Source organism: Phragmites australis, chromosome 21, assembly GCF_958298935.1.
Source record: "Phragmites australis chromosome 21, lpPhrAust1.1, whole genome shotgun sequence".
NCBI lineage: Eukaryota > Viridiplantae > Streptophyta > Magnoliopsida > Poales > Poaceae > Phragmites > Phragmites australis.
This window is the reverse complement of record NC_084941.1, coordinates 5,102,901-5,120,199: the sequence shown is the minus strand read 5'-3', so window position 1 is coordinate 5,120,199 and position 17,299 is coordinate 5,102,901. Positions and strand designations below refer to the sequence as shown.

Genomic DNA, 17,299 nt, shown 5'->3' with positions numbered 1-17,299 from the left:
GCGTGAGGAGCGGCACCTGCGGTCTCCTGGGAGATTGCGACGGGCTACTAGTGGTGGGCCCAATATTTTAATAATGAGTGTACAATGCTAAAAAAAATTGTTCAATAACAAAGGTATGTTGTACATTTGGGCTACCAGGATATTGGGATGAAAGCGAAACAGATAATTTTTTATTCGATTCGTGTGAATACAAATACAGGTATGGTAAACCTTTTTAGATATAGATGCAGATGCGGATATGGATAGTTTCATATAGATCCAGATACAATATTGCAAAAATCCGACGGATAAATATTATCCGATTTTTAGATCAGAATATCCGTATTTTACTGGACACATTGCCTCCAATCCAGACCAATACTAGCTACTATCTATAAAACAGAGTATGTATTCTTATGTGTCTATGCAATGCAATATTTTGAATTATGTTTTAGCTATTGCCTACTATATTATGCTCATTTGATCAAATATGTAGCATTTCTATGTGCTAGTGTGCATGCCTCTCGGTTGTGTGGAAAAAATAGAAACAACCATTTGTTTCTTTTCTTTGTAATGAACTATATGATGTGCATATCTTGTTTTATATCTACTTGCTTAGATTTTTTTGGACTCCTTTAGCCCTTAATCCTTTCCTAAAAAAGCGGTGGTAACTGGTGATGGTACTCTGAATGAGATTTTAGTTATACATATGAATCTGCATACTTATGAAAGCTTATCCTAGTGAAGATGATAGATAGTTTCAGAATGCAGACAAAACTCGTATGGTCCTAACACTAAGGGGCATGATTGCTATCACACCACTTGTTGTTTGCACGATCATGTGCGCCGGTAATATCCAACTATTTTAGTTCATTTTCGATTTGATTCCACTCTATTTGACTTTGAAACAATCCGTATACATGCAATATCCACTCATACTATGAATTCGATAAAAAGAAATGGATGCGGATATGGTAAGAGAATTATATATCCGATTTCGATCCGTTTTTACCTAAAGAGAGCTAATTGGGCTTAGAGATGGTGATGTGCTGTAGTGACAAAATGTCCAAAAAATATGAATGCTTGTTGAATCAAAATACAATACGTAATTATGAAATTTTAACGACTACTGATTTCTATAGCTATTACACATAATACATAGTTAATTTTTTGCAAAACAATTTGGGTATAGATAATGTACACCCATACCCCAAGTGTGCCCGCCACTGCGGGCCACGCGGTTGCCAAGTTGCAGGGAACGCGGGGACACGATTTGGGTCGAAAACACACCGACTGCACGTTCTCTCGGCCTCTCGGGACAGCCGATGAATCCGTGATGGGCTAGCCCAGCTCAAGACTAGCGGAGTGCCTCTGTTCCGTTGTTCGATTTATTTATTTATTTTTTAAATCAAAAAATTGTAAATATGTGTGTCTGTTTTGAAGAGTATAGAGTTGTAAATTTTCAAAATGTACGTATATATTTATGATTTTCGGATTTAGAAAATGAAAAATGTCTCTGTTGTTCCGTGTTGGGTTCTGGACTTCTGGTTGTGCCGGCTAGTAAGTACTACTCCTAGTAACAAAGACATCTGGGCCGTTGGGAACAATTTATTTCCATTTCTTTTCTCGGGGGATTGTGTCGAATGGTCTAATTTGAGCTGTCTGTTCTGCTTTAACTCATCTGGGTTTTTCCTTCTAAAAATGTACACAGACGGATGCATACTCCTATGCCTTGTCTTAGTCCTGTTTGGAATGCCGGATTTGTTTCCTCTGTATTCCAAACAAGCCATTATGTTTTGTGTGAATAATTGGGAGTTGAGCGACGCTACCTGACATTTGTCCGTTACTAAAGAAGCCAAAGGACATAATCACCATCCTGGTTTCGAAATAGCCACAGTTTTCACCTTTTTATGTGGTTTCAACTATTTACCACTCGAAGAGTTTCCATGTTTCACCTCAATTTAAATTGTTTCAACTCAAGTTCCATCTATCGATTCAAGCAATTCAGAACTTTGGATAAATCCAGGGGCGGACACCCCTACCGGCTAGAACTCCTTAAAAAAAGGAATGAGAAGAGGAGGTGGAGGTGGAGGAGGAAGAAAGACCTTCTACCTATCGTGTCTGCATCCACCATCAGATAAATTCATCGTGGTTATGTCTTTTCGCGGCAAGTGGCAATTAGTAGTGAAGTCCCTCTGTCGTGTATATGATCATATCATGCCGTGCATCCAACGGAAAAAGAGAGGGAGCCAGCGTACAAGTGTGGTCACAGGTTAATGACGCTTCTCGTCGATGTAATACATTGCCACAATCCGGTTTACCTGTAACACAGGAACAGGTCACCATCTTCTCCGCTCTTAGACAGTCTCGGTGTTGAATGTGTGGCTCACTGCCTCTGAAATTTTTTTTAAAACACCGGATTTTCATTCACACACAAGAAACTTTACATGGATGAAAATCATCCCAAAGCAGGTTCTGCAATACCTCAAGAACAGGGCATTGAACATCATAAAAAATATAATTACAAGAGTAAACCGGGTCAACTCTATCAGCCTGAAGACAAGCCTTCCTAGCTAGGCTATAAGAAATTTTGTTTATCTCCCTATTGATTTTGCGCACCTCAAAATGAATTCCCTGATTATTCTTCATGAAGTTAGCTAAATGTAATCTTAGGTTCCAATGACTTGGAGCAGTAATTATATCCCTTTTTGAAGAGTTATCACTACAAGTTGATTATCTGAGATATATGACATTTGGCCCATACTGAGGGCTTTGATTATTTTGGAAGCTAACCGAAATTGAAGCTTCTGTTGCATGGTGCACTTGTTGTACAATCCATTCCTTCCTGTTAAACCTAAGGTTATTCCTAGCTTTCTATATGTACCAAAGAATAGTGAATATTTTCTGTAATAGGAAGTATGGGAGCTAGAGTTAAAAATAAACTTTGATAGGAGTTTGAATCCCATTCTCACCGTCTAGCAGCAAAATAGATATGAGAAGAAGAGAAGGAAAAGGGTGAGCGAAGAGAAAAAAAAGGTTGAGGCATGTGGGATAGAGGAGGAGAGAGAGAAGGGGCCAGGCCGGCCATCCCTAGGCCACATTTATTTTATTTTATTTTATTTTATATTTCCTTACTCTCTCACATATATACGTATATATGATATATATATGTATGCCTGTGTATGTATTCAAAAGTATAATAATTGTGAAATGTGCACTTACGTCAAAATGCACTCATACAATTACATTAAAAAGATACAATCATATAAGATTTTACTTTCAGTCTCTACATAATAAAATGCACATAACGAACCAGAAATAAAAAAATAGAACAAAACAGTGACTATAATGCCAAAAAAGAAAGGAAATTCAATGTGTAGGCTATAGGGGAGGGGTGACAATCCGAAATTTAGACTGCTATCACCAAGTCTCATTGATCCTATCATTACAGTACAAATTATGCACGGAGCTAGTGCGTAAAGGCAAGCTATTCATGCGCACTGCAAAAAAAAAAATCCTGCTAGAAAATCTGATTGCTGTTGAAGAGTCGTCACTTTCCACAACGTTTTGCACAGATAAACCAATGTTATTTCCACATAAAAAGTTTCACATAATTTGTTTACAAAATGCTTCAATTCCCACAGGATTTAAGAGAAGTCCTTATCTTCTAAACAGGAGTTCAATTTACGTGGTACCTCCGGCCCCCTGCCCCGTTTGCAACGCGGAATGTACTCAGGCTTTGATCCTGCATCATAGCCAGCCATTGATGATCGAGGTTATTAACACACGCAAATGATAAAAAGATACACATCTCCAGATATGCTTATGGTCAGATAGGTCTATCCAGATCGATGCTCAGAAAATAATTAAACAAAATTACTTGTACAAACGTTCCTGCACACGTCAATGTTGTTCGTTGACACGTTTCTGCAAACTTACAATCAAGCATCTACTATTTATTTAATAGTCGTAAGTAGTTATATTACCTCCAATAAAAACTCTAAAAATCTATCCCTATAACACTATTAAAATATCTCCAACAGACATCTATTTTTTACCTTCTATTACTCTCTTCCTCTCTCTGACCCACACGTTAGTCTTCAAGAACAGCGATGCGGTGGCCAGTTTTCAGCAGCAAATTTACCAGCCAAAGCTGCCTCCGACTTCACTGTAGCGAGCGACAAATATTTTTTTTTGTCTCTCAGTGGGAGAAGGATGTAGCTGCTGGAAACGGCAAAAGTTAGAGCTAGTGATACGGTACGATTCCCCGTCGTTATTGGAGACGGCCTTATCTATTGCCGTCTATGGAGAAAAAGGAGACATCTCCGTGCTTTCTTCCACCAAAATTTGTAGAAAACATAGCCAGACTAGACCAAGTCCAAGTAAGCTCATTTGACTAGACCAAACGCTACCATCAGCTTCAATCTTGGAGAAACTTCTCATCACATTTTCTCTCACTGTTCAGACCTATATAACCCCAACCATAAGTAGCTGATCCCAGAGCACGAAGTGCAGCACCAGCTCAAGATGAAGCTTCACGTCGCCACGGTCGCTTCCCTCCTGGCTCTGGCCGCGGCCGCGACGGCCGGCGCCGTCACGTTCGACGCGACGAACACGGCGTCCAACACCCCCGGCGGGCAGCGGTTCGACCAGGCCGTCGGCCTCGACTACGCGAAGCAGGTCCTGTCCGACGCGTCCACCTTCATCTGGAACACCTTCAACCAGCCCAGCCCCGCCGACCGCAAGCCCGTCGACGCGGTCACCCTTGTCGTCGAGGACATCGGCGGCGTGGCCTTCACCAGCAACAACGGCATCCACCTCAGCGCCCAGTACGTCGGCGGCTACTCCGGCGACGTCAAGACCGAGGTAACGCGCGTAGCTCTACCTCGCCTTGCTACATGGATAGCTTTATCATGAGTATATGTATCTCTGTGCGCCGTGCCATGGTAGGTGACTGGTGTGCTGTACCACGAGGCAACACACGTGTGGCAGTGGAACGGGCAGGGGCAGGCGAACGGCGGCCTCATCGAGGGCATCGCCGACTTCGTGAGGCTGAAGGCGGGATACGCGCCGGGGCACTGGGTGCAGCCGGGCCAAGGGGACCGGTGGGATCAGGGGTACGACGTCACGGCGAGGTTCCTGGACTACTGCGACTCGCTCAAGCCAGGGTTCGTCGCGCTGCTCAACGCCAAGATGAAGGATGGGTACACCGACGATTTCTTCGCTCAGATACTGGGGAAGACCGTGCAGCAGCTGTGGCAGGACTACAAGGCCAAGTACGGAGGCTGATGGTGATGGGTAGGTGTGACTTGTGGCCCCTGGTCAACACGCCATGCATTGCTCTGGCCTGCATGGTGTGACATATAGAATAAGGTGTTTGTTGTTCAGCACAAATACTATTGCTTACCAGGAATGATCAACAAGTCATGTTCTGACGTTTGTACTGTCAAAAGGAAAGGAAATAAAAGGATGAATACCGTTTGATAAGGTCTTCAGCGTTAAACAACTTTGTTGCTTTTGTAGTTCAGATAATGAATGCTTCCTACTTCCTAGACACAAACTCGTAACGACAATTCAACGACATGGTTACCAGACGCGATCTGGTTGAAGAACAGCCATAAAATGAAACAGAGAGAGTGATACCAACGGAGTCCAGTGCAAGTGCAACGCCATGACTCTTGAAATTAATCTTGTCACTTGCATAGCTTTTGCTGGCATGTATACATGCATGTTGCTCTGTGGGTTTAGATGGAGCCTGCTATTTCGCGCATGCCGCAGCCTTCCGTTCTTAATTTTAGCTTAAACAGTTAAGAAAAAGTTTACACGAGAAAAATTTAGCTCAACTTTTTTTTTAAAAAGTTAACGAGAAAATTTTAGTTTAAAAGTTTTAAGAAAAAAATTTACATAGACATCACGCAACAGCTCCAAGCGCAGAAAAGAATTTTGGGGTTTAGATGGGAAACACGCGGCAAGTAAAAGAGAGAGGCGCCTAACGTGCTTTGAGTAGCGTACGTGTTTGATGCAATGCGCGCGCACCACCACGGTCTTCTTCCTCCCTCCTAGTCTTCTACCTCCTCTCGCTGACACCCCCTCTACGGCCGTCGGCCACCTCCGCCCCACCCCGCCGTGCTGTCACAGCGTCGCCCACTGCCTTCTCCCTCACCGCGCTCGCGCGAGTGCGTGTATGTTTTCTCCAAGGGAAATATATGAGAGAGCGGAGAGGCGTGCAAGAGCGGCGAAGGCCACTACTCCAGCACGCGAGGTGCCATCCCCGGCGGCCGCGCACGCGTTCTTTCCCCCCGCCTTTTGAGGGCCAGCAACGCAGCCAGCACTACTACTCTGACCCCGGGAAAGCAGAGCAAGCGGACAGCACGCGCAGAACGTGGAGCGTCCATACGGGAGTTGCCACGTTACCTTGCCCGCCTACTAAACCATGGCCATCTCGTTCCACGGTGCTAGCAAATGATATCAACGAGATGAGGCGTGGCGTGGTAGTGCTCGCTTCCCTCATGGTCGTAGCCGGCGCGGTCACGTTCAGCGCTACGAACGCCGCGTCGAGCACCGCAGGCGGCAAGCGCTTACTGTAAATCGCTTCTCTATTCTCTCTGGTGAGCAGAGTTTAACAGACTGTACCAGGTGGCCGGGGTGCTGTACCACGAGGTGACGCATGTGTGAAAGTGGAACGGGCAGGGCCGGGCGAATGGCAGGTCATCGAGGGCATCGCGGACTTCGTGCGACTGAAGGCCGAGTATGCGCCAGGGCACTGGGTGAAACCGGGGCAAGGGCACAGATGGAATGAGGGCTACGACGTCACGGCGAGGTTCATGGACTACTGCGACTCGTTCAAGCCGGGGTTAGTGTGACAATTTCTTCGCTGTGGCAGGACTACAAGGCAAGTGCGCGTCGGTTATTCGTGACAAGGATTTGATAATTAAATAATTATTTAAAATATGGTATATCCTAAAGACTAATATCTATCGTACACGTGTTCATAACTCAATATGGTGGGTTTCAAAACCATCATGGGTAAATGAGGTATGCGTTGATATTACAGACAATTCATCGTATTCTATACGAAAATCATCCCTATATTAAAAATGAGTTCTCCATATATCAGACCTGGCCAATTGGGCCTGACGGGCCGACTCGGCACAGGCACACCTAGGCACGACCCGTCAGGCTCGACTAACTAATCGGGATGTGTCGTGCCGTCCTACGTGTTGGAGGCTCGGCCCACAACACAACAGATAAGGCACGGCGAGGCGACGGAACATCCTCATCGACAGCAATGACGTCCCACTGCCTGCCTACGACTTCTGTGGCCTCCGCTTCCAAGAGCCCATCCTCCGGAAGCTACATGAGCTGGGCATCATCCAGCCATGCCCATCCAGGTGCAAGGGCTGCCGACTGGGGCGAGGAGGACGGGCGACCTCTGGGGGAGGGAGGGGACGACGAATGGCTGAAATTCGCTCTTTTATGATAAGCATCAGGCGGGGACGATAGGTAGCCTGCGGGGGCCTCATAACCGATAAACATCGAACGGTGCAAGTCTGTGCCCGACCGTGTCATCCCTGGACCGGGCCAAAATCATCGTGCTTTGTGTTGGCCCATTTGGCTCAACCTAATTAGCTAGCTTTACCATATATTAAGAAAACAATCCAAAAAAGTTACACTCAGAAACTTCAAGTACGATATGTCTCCTCGACTTAACTATACAGGGAATGGAGGAGTTAAGTGGGAGCCAGGAGGACGAACAGAAGGAAAAAAAGACAGGCCGAAGGAAATCGAACGAAGCAAAAATTCAAACAAGTAGAACGAAGCAAAACAAAGAAAACCTATTGGGTTATGAGCGAAAATATCCATTAAGATTCATAACATATTCAAACTATGATTAAATGTATCTGATAAAGGGTTTCAAGATTTAGAACACGAGAGAATTTATCCAAATAGTTAGGATTAGATCTAGACACACCTCAATTATAATAATTTTTTTCTGAGATTAATCAAGATAAAACAGGATGTAGAGTTATTATCCTAATAGAGATATTATCCTAATAGAGATATGAACCTGTATAAAATCTTATGTCCTCCTATTTGATATGCACAGTTAATAAATATTTATCCTAATTTAAAATAAGTATTTTCATAGTTGACTTTATCAATCATTGACAATTAGCGTCCAGTGGTGGAGCCAGGATTTTATCACTGGGTGTACTGGACACTCTAAACTTTCGAATCCAATATACATGTATAAAATTTGCTAAAAATACGATATAAATCTATTAAACGTTCTCAACGTCGTAAATTCATAAAATAAGTTTAAAATTTACGAAGACTGCAATATAAATAGTCCAAGTAAAACTAAGTCATGTCCTAACAATTCTACAATATATTAAACGTAATGTCATCATTTCTCTTCATGTATTAACAATTTTACATTTGCAATTCATAAGTAAAACTAAGTCAAATAAAGACAATAGCATCGAGTTATCAATCCCGGAAAAGAACAACCTGCGTGATCAAATTTTCTGATGAATTTTTTTTTTTTTGCCTAAGGTTGGACCTTTCTAATTTTGGATGTAAAACTCAAGCGTGTAGCTAAATCACTCTGTTACAGGTAACATGGGTTTTTAAGTACAATTTTCCGAGGCATTGTTATGTTTCTTGCTGGGATTGGCGGAGCCTGTATGAGCGGTTGTAGGCTTGAAGCTAAACTCTGTTTTGGTTCTGACGAAGCATGGGTAGTGACCCTTGAAAAGGCATTTCGGAAAACACGGGCGTACAAATTGAAGGAGTTACTCGCTGAAAAGGCTAACTGACCGTAGAACTTGGTGACCGAGCACCTCAATTCAGTAGTTCCGGAAAGGCGATTCCCATCTACATCAAGTTCTAACCTTCAAACTGCAATCCCCCATCAACATTGGATAAATTATGCACTCAATGCACTCAGGTTTGCGCAACAATATAAACTTCTCAACGTGAAAACGTTCTTGTCCTATGCTCAATCACTTGTCCAATTGTCAAACTACGGTAATAAAAGGCAAATTTTACTTAATGTGTTGGGCAAGAAGGTGCAGATTGCTCACCGAGGCGAAGGCATGTCCTGGGATGACACCGAAAACTGCCACTCGCCGTGCGCGAGCTTACCCGCCGTGCACTGACTTTTTTCTCTCCTCGTTTGTTTTCTTCTCATTTGTAATGGATTGGACCTTTGGGGTACATAGTTAGGATTTTTGGACCTGACTAATGCATAATGCTGCACCAAGAGAAGCAAAATTAGTATAGTCTTACATGCAAGTTGCACTGATGCTCCCCCAACAGCCAAATCGACATCCTCTTAGGGGTATTGAGCTTCTCACCATTTGAATTGATGGGACCGAGCCCCTCAATCCGACATCAAGCTTCTTACCATCAAAATTAGATTCCATATCGCCCACATCGAGCAGATTGAGCTCCTCGTTGCCGAGGATGAGCTCATCTGAAACTGGTCAAGCTCCTCCTCATCGGGACGAGCCCCGCCAGCATCAGACGCCCAATCCTCAACCCCATGGAGAGAGAGAACTCCACCGGCAGCATGAATAACCACATGCTATGCATATTCAAAATGAAAAGCACATTAATACATATTTTGAAGAAAATTGTTGCAACTGAGAAACAAATCAATACATCCTTATAGGCAAGCTATAGAGCTGCTCCCACCAATACCCAAATCAATGCTCTCCTATCAGTAATGAGTTCTTTGTCGCACAAATTGACACCCTCCCAAGGGAATCAAGTTTCTCACTACCTGAATTGATCAAACTCCTCAACCCGAGATCGAGATTTTGACCATCAAAATTAGACTCCATGCTGCCCAAATCGAGCCGACCGAGCTCATCGTCGTCGGGCACGAGCTCCTCCATGCCTGGTCCAGCTCTTCATCGTTGGGTATGAGACCGGCTAGCCTTGATTTCTGCTCAAGGCATGCTATGCTGCCAGCTGCCTTGTGTCGCTAGCCTCCACAGCCATCGCGCGCTATGGCGCCACCAGACGCAGAGTGGCTAATGGACGGATCGACGCCGAGGTGGGCCTGGTAGCAACTTGTTCCGGATAAAGAATGGATGGATGTGTCTGCAGGGTACGAGAGAGAGAGAGAGAGAGAGAGAGAGAGAGAGAGAGAGAGAGAGAGAGAGAGATGTGTGTGTGATGCTACTTGTTCCAGATAAAGAATGGATGGATGTGGCTGCAGGGTACGAGAGAGAGAGAGAGAGAGAGAGAGAGAGAGAGAGAGAGAGAGAGAGAGAGAGAGAGAGAGAGAGAATTAATGTCGAGCGGCAGTAGCACGTGGGGTGATTAGAGCAGAGTGGCTTCCATGATCTAGGTTAATTAATGCTTGTGCCTTTGGCCTTAGTTTAGAGTCACCAGATTAGGATTGTGTGGTGTCGGATTACGTGCAGGCGGAATCGAACTAGCATGCACGTTCTTCAAGTAGTCTTTGCCATGATTTTTTGGTCCAAAATCCAGGGTAGTCCTTTGGATCCACCTATGTTAACATTATTATGTGGGAATATGAAAAGATATGTTTTCATCAACTAATCACACCAAGTCTCCGACAATAGGCTACTTTGATGTCTGATTCTATAACAAATTCAAACCCGATATCTAGGTGAAGCCCAACAGGTTGACAATGGTCGGGGTTTGTAGGTCGCCTATCAAAAGACGACGGCAGCGGTGGCGACAAGATGTTACAATGGGGCTCCCGATGACGCTGACTGCGACGATGGGATGAGAGAGATAGAGGAATAGAGGGGCATGGGTCATCAGAGTTTGACGATGGTGATGCAACATCAACGTGGAAATAGAGTTGGGCTGTTGGGTCGAGGTGGAGCGGTGGAGGTGGTGTTGGGCCAGGTCCAAACAAGCTTTGGCCAATTATTGGGCCAGCGCCAAAGTGAAAGAAGCAATCGAAAAGAGGGGAGCAGGTAGGTTCGTTTGGGCACAGGTGCGGGGAAGGGAGAGAGGGCCCGAGTGCACACCGCCTTAGCCATTTAAAGGCTTAAGTGTACACTGTCTCAAGTCTTTTGGAAGGAAAAAGTCTATTCTAACTCTTTCAACTATTGCCTCTATACGATTTTCCTCCTTGAACCGAAAAACCAGATATGAATGCTCTCGCAATAATTGAAACCATTTGTTTTTCCTCCCTAAGTGGTTTGGACAGTGGTTTTGTCCGTCTTGGGTCACATGTGGAAGTGGATCCCATATGTCATATGACATCTCATCTTTTCTTCTTCCCTCTTTTCTCTCTCTAAAAAAATGGTTACTGTCGGCGACGAGGCGAACTGGTGCTTGTCTATGACTACATGGTGAACGCCAGCCACGACAAGCACCTGTTCGACGTCGAGAAGATCGTGCCTCGGACAGCGTGTTCAAGACCGACAAGGTCACCACGAGCAATGACGTGTTCACCTTCGATGCCTTCCTGCTCGAGGTGGACTGAAACCTGAGGCCCATGGAGAACAGTGACAACGCCGATTAGCCGAGGCTCGTTGACCTTGTCCTCAAGTGCTAGAAGGGAGGGAGGGTCAAATAGGCGAGGGACCTAAGGAAGGGGAAGTCATGGAGGGGGCTCACCTTATGGGACAACGACGATGATGTTTTTTGGTGCCCCTGCACCATTGGCTGAGCGGCCTCATCGTCTTTCATGGTGATGACGTGCACGACAGCGAAGAGGGGCGAGCAGCCGAGGCGCATGCCCCTCATGGCATCGTGCCTCCAATCCAAACCAATACTAGCTACTATCTATGGAATAGAGTATATATTCTATTTGTCTATGCAATACAATATTTTGAATTATGGTTTAGCTATTGCCTGCTATATTATGCTCATTTGATCAAATATGTAGCATTTCTATGTGCTAGTGTGCATGCCTCTTGGTTGTGTGGAAAAAATAGAAATAACCATTGGTTTCTTTTCTTTGTAATGAACCATATGATGTGCATATCTTATTTTATATCTACTTGTCTAGATTTTCTTGACTCCCTTAGCCCTTAATCATTTCCTGAAAAAGCGGTGGTAACTAGTGATGATACTCTGAATGAGATTTTAGTTATATATATCAATCTGCATACTTATGAAAACTTATCCTAGTGAAGATGATAGATAGTTTCAGAATGCAGACAAAACTCGCATGGTCCTAACACTAAGGGGCATGATTACTATCACACCACTTGTTGTTTGCATGATCATGTGCGTACGTAGTATCCAACTATTTTAGTCCATTTTCGATCTGATTCCACTCTGTTTGACTTTGAAACAATCCATATACATGCAATATCCACTCCTACTATGAATTCGACAAAAAGAAATGGATGCGGATATGGTAAAAGAATTATACGTCCGATTCCGATCCGTTTTCACCTAAAGATAGCTAATTGGACTTAGAGATGGTGGAGTGCTGTAGTGACAAAAGGTCTTAAAAAATATGAATGATTTGTTGAATAAGAATACAACATGTAATTATAAAATTTTAATAACTACTAATATCTATAGCTATTACACATAATACATAGTCAATTTTTTGCAGAATAATTTGATGTAGATATGTACACCCATACCCTAAGTGTGCCCACCACTGCGGGCCACGCGGTTGCCAAGTTGCAAGGAACGCGGGGACATGATTTGGGCAGAAAACACACCGACTGCACGTGCTCTTTGGGACAGCCAATGAATCCGTGATGGGCCAGCCCAGCTCAAGACTAGCGGAGTACCTCTGTTCCGTTGTTCGATTTATTTATTATTTAAATCAAAAAATTGTAAATATGTGTGTCTGTTTTGAACAGTATAAAGTTGTAAATTTTCAAAATGTACGTATATATTTATGATTTTCGGATTTAGAAAATGAAAAAGGTCTCTGTTGTTCCGTGTTGGGTCTGGACTTCGGGTTGTGCTGGCTAGTAAGTACTACTCCTAGTAACAGAGACATCTAGGCCGTTGGGAACAATTTATTTCCATCTTCTTTTCTCGGGGGATTTTGTCGAATGATCTAATTTGAGCTGTCCGTTCTGCTTTTACTCCTCTGGGTTTTCCTTCTAAAAATGTACGCAGACGGATGCATACTCCTATGCCTTGTCTTAGTCCTGTTTGGAATGCCGGATTTGTTTCCTCTGTATTCCGAACATGCCATTATGTTTTGTGTGAATAATTGGGAGTTGAGCGACGCTACCTGACATTTGTCCGTTACTAAAGAAGCCAAAGGACATAATCACCATCCTGGTTTCGAAATAGCCACAGTTTTCACCTTTTTATGTGGTTTCAACTATTTACCACTCGAAGAGTTTCCATGTTTCACCTCAATTTAAATTGTTTCAACTCAAGTTCCATCTATCGATTCAAGCAATTCAGAACTTTGGATAAATCCAGGGGCGGACACCCCTACCGGCTAGAACTCCTTAAAAAAAGGAATGAGAAGAGGAGATGGAGGTGGAGGAGGAAGAAAGACCTTCTACCTATCGTGTCTGCATCCACCATCAGATAAATCCACCGTGGTTATGTCTTTTCGCGGCAAGTGGCAATTAGTAGTGAAGTCCCTCTGTCGTGTATATGATCATATCATGCCGTGCATCCAGCGGAAAAAGAGAGGGAGCCAACGTACAAGTGTGGTCACAGGTCAACGACGCTTCTCGTCGATGTAATACATTGCCCCAATCGGGTTTACCTGTAACACAGGAACAGGTCACCGTCTTCTCCGCTCTTAGACAGTCTCGGTGTTGAATGTGTGGCTCACTGCCTCTGAATTTTTTTTAAAACACCGGATTTTCATTCACACACAAGAAACTTTACATGGATGAAAATCATCCCAAAGCAGGTTCTGCAATACCTCAAGAACAGGGCATTGAACATCATAAAAAATATAATTACAAGAGTAAACTGGGTCAACTCTATCAGCCTGAAGCCAAGCCTTCCTAGCTAGGCTATAAGAAATTTTGTTTATCTCCCTATTGATTTTGCGCACCTCAAAATGAATTCCCTGATTATTCTTCATGAAGTTAGCTAAATGTAGTCTTAGGTTCCAATGACTTGGAGCAGTAATTATATCCCTTTTTGAAGAGTTATCACTAGAAGTTGATTATCTGAGATATATGACATTTGGCCCATACTGAGGGCTTTGATTATTTTGGAAGCTAACCGAAATTGAAGCTTCTGTTGTATGGTGCATTTGTTGTACAATCCATTCCTTCTTGTTAAATCTAAGGTCATTCCTAGCTTTCTATATGTACCAAAGAATAGTAAATATTTTCTGTAATAGGAAGTATGGGAGCTAGAGTTAAAAATAAACTTGATAGGAGTTTGAATCCCATTCTCACCGTCTAGCAGCAAAATAGATATGAGAAGAAGAGAAGGAAAAGGGTGAGCGAAGAGAAAAAAAAGGTTGAGGCATGTGGGATAGAGGAGGAGAGAGAGAAGGGGCCACGCCGGCCATCCCTAGGCCACATTTATTTTATTTTATATTTTCTTACTCTCTCACATATATATATATATATGATATATATATGTATGCCTGTGTATGTATTCAAAAGTATAATAATTGTGAAATGTGCACTTACGTCAAAATACACTCATACAATTACACTAAAAAGATACAATCATATAAGATTTTACTTTCAGTCTCTACATAATAAAATGCACATAACGAACCAAAAATAAAAAAAATAGAACAAAACAGTGACTATAATGCCAAAAAAGAAGGGAAATTCAATGTGTAGGCTATAGGGGAGGGGTGACAATCCGAAATTTAGACCGCTATCACCAAGTCTCATTGATCCTATCATTACAGTACAAATCATGCACGGAGCTAGTGCGTAAAGGTAAGCTATTCATGCGCACTGCAAAAAAAAAAATTCCTGCTAGAAAATCTGATTGCTGTTGAAGAGTCATCACTTTCCACAACGTTTTGCACAGATAAACCAATGTTATTTCCACATAAAAAGTTTCACATAATTTTTTTACAAAATGCTTCAATTCCCACAGGATTTAAGAGAAGTCCTTATCTTCTAAACAGGAGTTCAATTTACGTGGTACCTCCGGCCCCCTGCCCCGTTTGCAACGCGGAATGTACTCAGGCTTTGATCCTGCATCATAGCCAGCCATTGATGATCGAGGTTATTAACACACGCAAATGATAAAAAGATACACATCTCCAGATATGCTTATGGTCAGATAGGTCTATCCAGATCGATGCTCAGAAAATAATTAAACAAAATTACTTGCACAAACGTTCCTGCACACGTCAATGTTCTTCGTTGACACGTTTCTGCAAACTTACAATCAAGCATCTACTATTTATTTAATAGTCGTAAGAAGTTATATTACCTCCAATAAAAACTCTAAAAATCTATCCCTATAACACTATTAAAATATCTCCAACAGACACTAATATATCCCTATAACACTATTAAAATATCTCCAACAGACACTTATTTTTTACCTTCTATTACTCTCTTCCTCTCTCTGACCCACACGTTAGTCTTTAAGAACAGGGATACGGTGGCCAGTTTTTAGCAGCAAATTTACCGGCCAAAGCTGCCTCCGACGTCACTGTAGCGAGCGACAAATATTTTTTTTGTCTCTCAGTGGGAGAAGGATGTAGCTGCTGGAAACGGCAAAAGTTAGAGCTAGTGATACGGTACGATTCCCCGTCGTTATTGGAGACAGCCTTATCTATTGCCGTCTATGGAGAAAAAGGAGACATCTCCGTGCTTTCTTCCACCAAAATTTGTAGAAAACATAGCCAGACTAGACCAAGTCCAAGTAAGCTCATTTGACTAGACCAAACGCTACCATCAGCTTCAATCTTGGAGAAACTTCTCATCACATTTTCTCTCACTGTTCAGACCTATATAACCCCAACCATAAGTAGCTGATCCCAGAGCACGAAGTGCAGCACCAGCTCAAGATGAAGCTTCACGTCGCCACGGTCGCTTCCCTCCTGGCTCTGGCCGCGGCCGCGACGGCCGGCGCCGTCACGTTCGACGCGACGAACACGGCGTCCAACACCCCCGGCGGGCAGCGGTTCGACCAGGCCGTCGGCCTCGACTACGCGAAGCAGGTCCTGTCCGACGCGTCCACCTTCATCTGGAACACCTTCAACCAGCCCAGCCCCGCCGACCGCAAGCCCGTCGACGCGGTCACCCTTGTCGTCGAGGACATCGGCGGCGTGGCCTTCACCAGCAACAACGGCATCCACCTCAGCGCCCAGTACGTCGGCGGCTACTCCGGCGACGTCAAGACCGAGGTAACGCGCGTAGCTCTACCTCGCCTTGCTACATGGATAGCTTTATCATGAGTATATGTATCTCTGTGCGCCGTGCCATGGTAGGTGACTGGTGTGCTGTACCACGAGGCAACACACGTGTGGCAGTGGAACGGGCAGGGGCAGGCGAACGGCGGCCTCATCGAGGGTATCGCCGACTTCGTGAGGCTGAAGGCGGGATACGCGCCGGGGCACTGGGTGCAGCCGGGCCAAGGGGACCGGTGGGATCAGGGGTACGACGTCACGGCGAGGTTCCTGGACTACTGCGACTCGCTCAAGCCAGGGTTCGTCGCGCTGCTCAACGCCAAGATGAAGGATGGATACACCGACGACTTCTTCGCTCAGATACTGGGGAAGACCGTGCAGCAGCTGTGGCAGGACTACAAGGCCAAGTACGGAGGCTGATGGTGATGGGTACGTGTGACTTGTGGCCCCTGGTCAACACGCCATGCATTGCTCTGGCCTGCATGGTGTGACATATAGAATAAGGTGTTTGTTGTTCAGCAAAGAATACTATTGCTTACCAGGAATGATCAACAAGCCAGGTATTTATCGTAATAGAGATATGGATCTGTATAAAATCTTATATTCTAATAGAGATATGAACCTGTATAAAATCTTATGTCCTTCTATTTGATATGCACAGTTAATAAATATTTATCCTAATTTAAAATAAGTATTTTCATAGTTGACTTTATCAATAATTGACAATTAGCGTCCAGTGGTGGAGCCAGGATTTTATCGCTGGGTGTACTGGACACTCTAAACTTTCGAATCCAATATACATGTATAAAATTTGCTAAAAATACAATATAAATCTATTAAACGTTCTCAACGTCGTAAATTCATAAAATAAGTTTAAAATTTACGAAGACTGCAATATAAATAGTCCAAGTAAAACTAAGTCATGTTCTAACAATTCTACAATATATTAAACGTAATGTCATCATTTCTCTTCATGTATTAACAATTTTACATTTGCAATTCATAAGTAAAACTAAGTCAAATAAAGACAATAGCATCGAGTTATCA

General features: G+C 43.6%; 2 protein-coding genes across 3 annotated transcripts; both read left to right on the top strand.

Moving 5' to 3' along the window:
* Positions 1-4,395: 4,395 nt before the first annotated feature.
* LOC133904092 (uncharacterized) lies at positions 4,396-5,466 on the top strand. 2 transcript variants are annotated; one of them, XM_062345575.1, is made up of 2 exons: positions 4,396-4,845; positions 4,984-5,466. In XM_062345575.1, exons 1-2 carry the CDS (start codon positions 4,507-4,509, stop codon positions 5,266-5,268), a joined length of 624 nt encoding a protein of 207 aa, XP_062201559.1. In that variant the 5' UTR covers positions 4,396-4,506; the 3' UTR covers positions 5,269-5,466. The 2 variants fall into 2 exon arrangements, with proteins under 2 accessions (XP_062201559.1, XP_062201558.1); XM_062345574.1 differs by having other exon boundaries at positions 4,410-4,845; positions 4,930-5,466.
* Positions 5,467-15,785: 10,319 nt separating this feature from the next.
* On the top strand, positions 15,786-16,856 carry LOC133902901 (uncharacterized). Its single transcript, XM_062344223.1, has 2 exons — positions 15,786-16,249; positions 16,334-16,856. Exons 1-2 carry the CDS (start codon positions 15,911-15,913, stop codon positions 16,670-16,672), a joined length of 678 nt encoding a protein of 225 aa, XP_062200207.1. The 5' UTR covers positions 15,786-15,910; the 3' UTR covers positions 16,673-16,856.
* Positions 16,857-17,299: the final 443 nt, after the last annotated feature.

Bases quoted from the DNA above. Each gene is read 5' to 3' on its own strand.
- LOC133904092 (XM_062345574.1), top strand. From the start codon at position 4,507: ATGAAGCTTCACGTCGCCACGGTCGCTTCCCTCCTGGCTCTGGCCGCG. The intron at 4,846-4,929 runs GTAACGCGCGTA...GTGCCATGGTAG, and splicing joins CCGGCGACGTCAAGACCGAG to GTGACTGGTGTGCTGTACCA.
- LOC133902901 (XM_062344223.1), top strand. From the start codon at position 15,911: ATGAAGCTTCACGTCGCCACGGTCGCTTCCCTCCTGGCTCTGGCCGCG. The intron at 16,250-16,333 runs GTAACGCGCGTA...GTGCCATGGTAG, and splicing joins CCGGCGACGTCAAGACCGAG to GTGACTGGTGTGCTGTACCA.